Source organism: Sinocyclocheilus grahami, unplaced genomic scaffold (assembly GCF_001515645.1).
Source record: "Sinocyclocheilus grahami isolate Dianchi unplaced genomic scaffold, SAMN03320097.WGS_v1.1 scaffold530.1, whole genome shotgun sequence".
In the NCBI taxonomy this organism is placed as follows: Eukaryota; Metazoa; Chordata; class Actinopteri; order Cypriniformes; family Cyprinidae; genus Sinocyclocheilus; species Sinocyclocheilus grahami.
Window position 1 is genome coordinate 776467 of NW_015505709.1, and position 6246 is coordinate 782712.

At 39.5% G+C, this 6246-nt stretch overlaps 1 protein-coding gene across 1 annotated transcript in view; it reads left to right on the forward strand.

Moving 5' to 3' along the window:
- The window catches only part of LOC107555284 (isthmin-2-like), a 14173-nt gene extending 8580 nt beyond the window's left edge, over window positions 1–5593 (forward strand). Inside the window, exons 3-5 of the mRNA XM_016238038.1 lie at window positions 3492–3629; window positions 3725–3793; window positions 4398–5593. Coding sequence (XP_016093524.1) covers window positions 3492–3629; window positions 3725–3793; window positions 4398–4915 — 725 coding nt within the window. The 3' untranslated portion in view covers window positions 4916–5593. The remainder of the gene's footprint in view (window positions 1–3491; window positions 3630–3724; window positions 3794–4397) is intronic.
- The last annotated feature ends 653 nt before the right edge of the window (window positions 5594–6246 follow it).

Sequence of the window (6246 nt, forward strand, 5' to 3'; positions counted from 1 at the left end):
TAAGTCGTTATAACGAGAAAACAACTCTCGTTATGTCGATATAATGAGAAATTAAGTCGTTATAACGAGAAAACAACTCTCGTTATGTCGATATAATGAGAAATTAAGTCGTTATAACGAGAAAACAACTCTCGTTATGTCGATATAACGAGAAATTAAGTCGTTATAACGAGAAAACAACTCTCGTTATGTCGATATAACGAGAAAATAAGTTGTTATAATGAGAAAACAAGAAGGGGAAAAAAAAGAATGCATGGCCGCTTAGAACTTCCGTACTTGTCAGCACATGGCCTTGTTGATTGTTTTTCTCAGCCATATGCTTCTTTAGCCCCTCCTCCTGGTTTCCTCATTACCACACCCTCTTGTTAGCCCTCATTGAGTCCTTGTTAGTGTAATTGCTCTCACCTGTTCCTCGTGTATTTTCCTCCCTATTTATAGTGCCCCTTGCCCTATTGTCTTTGATGGTTTGTGGTCATTCTTTCTCTCACTGTGTTTGTCTCTGTCTGTGGATGTGGTTGAGTATGTGTTCCTGTCTCCCTGTCTCCCTGGTCTTGTGATCTAGTCTTGCCGTAGTCTTATCTCTTGTAATTCTATGTTCTTGTCTTGCTCCTTGTTTTTGGATTTGGTCTGTTTTTGTCTTTTTGCTTTTTATTTTAGTGTTCATTTAGTTATCTTAGTCCTGATCTTTTGTTTTCATTTTTTGGTTGATGTTTTAGTTATTTGTGTTGGTTATTTTGAATAATTTTTTGCTTTTTTAAAAAATTGTTCCTGTGGAGCTATGTTTTGTCTTGTTGTGGTGTTAGAGTTCCTGTCCTGACCTGTTCCTGTCCACTGGTTCCCTTGCCTGGTGTCTGGGGTGCTTCAGAGTTTATGGTCCATAAGTTCTGAGCTCAGCTCTCTGGTGCCTTGCTCTGGTCTCTCCACCGGCCTGGTCTTGCCGCCGCCTCTGCTGCTATAGTATTCTGCCAGTTGATGTCTGAGGCTGTCCCAGTGGCCTTCCCTAGCTATGTGTTTATTGTGTTCCTGTTGTGGTATCATCTGTGCACCTCACTACCCTTTTGTATTAATCTCTTTTGTCAATAAACCCTTGTTACTCACACTGCAATTGGGTCCTCCTTCCAGATCCCTGACAGTTTTTGGCTGCTGCATTCAGCCCTGGAAGAACGTAGGAAAACACTAATGGAAAAAATATATTATTGACGTTCCAAACATAGGTTCAGGAGGAGCCTAAACATTCAGTCCTGTCAATCATTGTTACAAGCTTATATAAGCAGCAGTCATTGTGCTGTCCTGGTGACAATTATTCTGGCATCCCTCCACCTCCCCATCTCCTCCTTTATTTCTGTCATTCTCCCTCTATGTAGTACCACAAAAGGTGGGTTGAACTCAAGCCGAGCCTAAGGTTCGAGCCTCTGTCGATGACAGCAAGCCAAGTTCGTTTACCATTAACTATTAAGGCTGAATGGACAGGCGAACTCATGAAATGGTAAAAATAGCACAATAAAATTTGTCTAATCAAGAACTAAACCTCTGCTATAAGACAAGCCCTGTGGCTTTTGTGGATTTCACAGTTTGGCAGTTCTACAAAGCCAGCAAGAACAGTCGCTGAGCCTATTTCTCCTTTTCATCATTCACTAGTCTGTCTGTAATCAGGGCACCATCACTGTGTGTGCAATATCATTGGCACCCCACCCAAATTCAAGTTAAATATTTAAACATGCTAGTCTGTAATCTATACTCTATATTACAGAAGACATCTGTTGTCTTTGTTTAATCCATTATCTGCAGTTTGTTTTTAGGAAAGAGAGTTTTGAAATCTCCCCCAATTCTAAAAGCTAATCAGCCTTTAGAAGTCTTTTTGGGGGGGGGATGCTATAAGCCCTGGCAAAAGCTTACTCTCCCAGCTTACCCTTGTTTTCTTGAGCAAAAGTTACCGCCAAGGTGGTTGCAGGGTGCTAGCATATTGCAAAGGTTTTCCTGGGGTGGTGTCTTTGAGTGATGCATTTCTATGCATTTGCTGGGTTTATTGCTAAGACATTGCTAAGACATTGCTGGATGACTTCTAGCTGCTAACTGGTCTGGCATTAAGTCGTTAGTGTAAATGGAGTCTAAAACATTTCAGGATCGAATCACTGAAACCCCATATGGAGGTAGGCTAGTCAGAAACAAAATAATAGGGTGTCTTGGGGGGGGGGGGTTATTTAATAAAAAAATAGCCTTATTAAATGAACTATTATTTATAAGCTTTTTTTCCCTTCTTGGGCCTGAAATGGAGGAATTTTGGTCAATATTGATAATTAAACAATATTTTGCTAAATGTGCTTTTGTGCTGAAAACTTGGCTAGTTTAGGCCTTTCATGGATAAATAATGATGACGATAAAATCACCAGTACGTGGCAGCAAGCCCCTGTTTTGATAAATGATTTATTGAATCGTTCAAATCAAACGATTCGTTCAAAATGGCTGATTCAATTAGAAACGAAACAAGCCTGCGTCCCAATGTGCACAATATCCATCCTAAATTCTATGTAATTTTCAATACTATTTAGGGCAGATAGGCTGGATAGTATGCACATTGGGATGCAGGGAAAGTGTCCATCTGAATGGGCTCACTTGATTCGTTCAAAAACTGATTCATTCAAGGAACGAAACACCGTGTTACTATGCACTCTTGTATAAAATTAATAGCACATTTGTGCTCTCGCATGTAGGCCTACTGATATTCAGAAAAGTACATTGCTTGTGCAATGAATATAAAAACATAAAAATTCATACATGGGTATTTTCTCTTTAATTGCTTGAATTTTAAGGTTATTTTACCTGTATTCTAATAGGCTTCATCACGCAGTGAATGCTTTTGGACTGTCAAGATGTGTTTTTGTTTGGTTTTTGCAAGGTCGATGACTCGGTAATGTCAGCTCTCCTATCATCTCTCAATCCCTCACAGACAGTTACACATACAGCACAATAACAGTATGTCAGGGAATGTTTTTCAATTCTAATTAAGGTAAAATCATACCTTTTCTGTTGTCTTCTTTTTAAAGAAATCCAAAATTTGCGCTTGAACCATTTTGCGCGAAAAATTACGAAAACTTGCTTCCGCATGTGCGCAACTTGTCACAGAAATAAGTTCTGATTGGCCAATCACCGTTATTCGTGAATTATCTTAAGTAGAGAATTTTAGCATTTCATTTGCATGATAAGTTTTACAGAATACACATTGTTAATCCAAAGGGGATGGTAAGGGGGGATGGTGGTTTTACTGAGGGGATGCTTTTTGTCATTTTTTTCAACCAGGGGGATGCCATCCCCCCTCAATTCGAGCCCTGGCTAATACTAAGTGTAAATGGTAATGGTTGTATATCTCAGAGGACCACTTGTGATCGGATCACTGAAAAGTACTTAAGGTTAGGGGTTTTGTTCAAAACCTAAACCTAGCAATAGACAAAACCATGAATAAATGTTTTAACTAATTATTCTTGTGCTCTTAGGAGAGAAAGAGGAAGAATGGAGCGCATGGAGTTCTTGTAGTGTCACTTGTGGCCACGGCAACCAGACCCGCTCACGTTCATGTGGAGATTTCTGCATCTCCACCGAATCCCAAAGCTGTGACCTTATGCCATGCACAGGTTACTTAAGTACTCAAAAATGTACTTAAGTGCTTTTTTTTTCTAAACAATTTTATGTAAAATTATGTAACACTGATTTCCCCCCCCCCCCCCAGATGATTGGAACAGTGTGGCTCATGTCTTTCCATTTGAGATGGAAAATGGTACAGAACCCTTTGGCACAGGTAAGTGCTTTAAGCTTATTGGTAAAGCTGTCAATATTCAGTATTGTCACAAATTAAAACAAAAGCATTCAGACACTGATTTTTTAAATGTTAGTGGAACACCCATGGAGTGGCTGAACTGACTCTATACAGCCACAAGAAATCACCTTGACACAGTTGGTTAAGAATAGCAGTGTATTCTGCTTGTAGGTGATATTTCATGCATGTTGTTGAGCCCTAATGATAATTAAATTATGGCATACCAGGATGGCAAGTGACATGATTTTTGTTAAACGTCCCATTTGGATTAGATTTATAATTTTAAGAAGCTCTTGCACCATCAGACAGAACTGAATTAAGTGGTTGCGATATAAAATCAGATAAATGTGTTAACTATGTTAAATAAACTGTGTCGTATCCAATTAATTGTATTAGTTAATGCTTTTTGCAACGTATAGTCTATATGATCCTTACCCAAAACAATGCGTGAAAATGTGATCGACTATGTGAATTCTTATTTTCTAATGCATGAAACTATCGCACTACTTTTTAAACCACTACTGGGCAAATTTCACTCTGTTATAGTTGATAATGTGTAATCTGTTTGGGTTTGGTTGTTCTGCAGATGTTGACAGTTGCGAGAAGTGGTTGAATTGTAAGAGTGAGTTTCTCCAGCGTTACCTGCAGCAGGTATTGACTGAATTACCCAGCTGTCCGTGCACCTATCCTTCAGAAGCCTTCAACAATATAGTCAGTCTGCTGGATGTGGGACATGATCAGACCTTCCAATGGAGGGATGCAAGTGGGCCAAAAGAACGTCTGGATATTTACAAACCCTCGGCACGCTCTTGCTTGCGTTCTGGCCTCTCAAGAGATGGCACCACCCTGGCTGCCCAGCATTGTTGCTATGATGACAACAAGCATCTAATTACAAGGGGCAAGGGTGCAGGTACCCCCAACCTAATAAGCACGGAGTTCTCTCCAGAACTGCATTTTAAGGTGGATGTATTGCCTTGGATACTGTGCAAAGGAGACTGGAGCAGGTTTCATGCCATCCGCCCACCCAATAATGGTCTGCATTGCACAGAGAATCCCCAACAGGACATTTTCATGAATGAATTAGAGGAGGCCAGAGAATATTAAGTCACCAAATTACTGTCCCTCCTCTGACACACCGTCCTGCTGTGGTGCTTAACCCAGCCAGCCGCATGTAGAGCCAGTCTTGTGTTGTGGGACGCATTGTCGTAACTGTGCTCGCAAAGCATGGCCTCTAGCTTTTCTTATGTTTGAAATATTGAGAAATGTTTAAAAATGGATTATAATCTATTTATATAATCTATTATATATCTATCTGTTGAGATAGATTATAATCTGTATCAGTGCCGTCTAATGTAAAATCTGGGTCCTGAAGCAAAATTAGTTAAAAACCTCTGCTCTATAGACTTACGGGGATGTTTGAGAGTCAATGGGCACACTTTCACTGCCAACTCAGGGGAAACCTTTCCATAACCATGTTCATTTAGTTCTTTATTAGTGTCAGAATTTCAGAAAGGGAAAGAGCCGACAGACGTAAAGAGAATATTATAATGTGTATATTGTTCTAATGTGATACTTTATATAATGCTTTTGTACAATTTTGTTTAGTTGTTCTGCGATTGTTCATTTGCTCTGGTGTTATTGCTGTTGCTTTTCATTTGTTGTTGGGAACTGTTGCAAGGGATACTTAATATTGCTCCAGACCTCTAATTTGAAATATTGCTCTTAAGAGTGTGCAGACTGTGTACAGGTGTGTCTCAGTAAATTAGAATGTCGTGGAAAAGTTCATTTATTTCAGTAATTCAACTCAAATTGTAAAACTCGTGTATTAAATAAATTCAATGCACACAGACTGAAGTAGTTTAAGTCTTTGGTTCTTTGGTTCTTTTAATTGTGATGATTTTGTCTCACATTTAACAAAAACCCACCAATTCACTATCTCAACAAATTAGAATATGGTGACATGCCAATCAGCTAATCAACTCAAAACACCTGCAAAGGTTTCCTGAGCCTTCAAAATGGTCTCTCAGTTTGGTTCACTAGGCTACACAATCATGGGGAAGACTGCTGATCTGACAGTTGTCCAGAAGACAATCATTGACACCCTTCACAAGGAGGATAAGCCACAAACATTCATTGCCAAAGAAGCTGGCTGTTCACAGAGTGCTGTATCCAAGCATGTTAACAGAAAGTTGAGTGGAAGGAAAAAGTGTGGAAGAAAAAGATGCACAACTAACCGAGAGTTTACTGTTGGCGCAAGCTACATTAAAGTGATTATTACGTTTTGAATATGGATATTTTTCTTTCAAAAACGCATCGATTCGCTACAGGAGGCCTTTGTTCACCCCCCGGAGCCGTGTGAGACACTTTTTTTATGGATGGGCGCTTTTTATTTAACTTCTTTTGGTGAGTGCCATGAAACAGCTTGAAAGATCAAA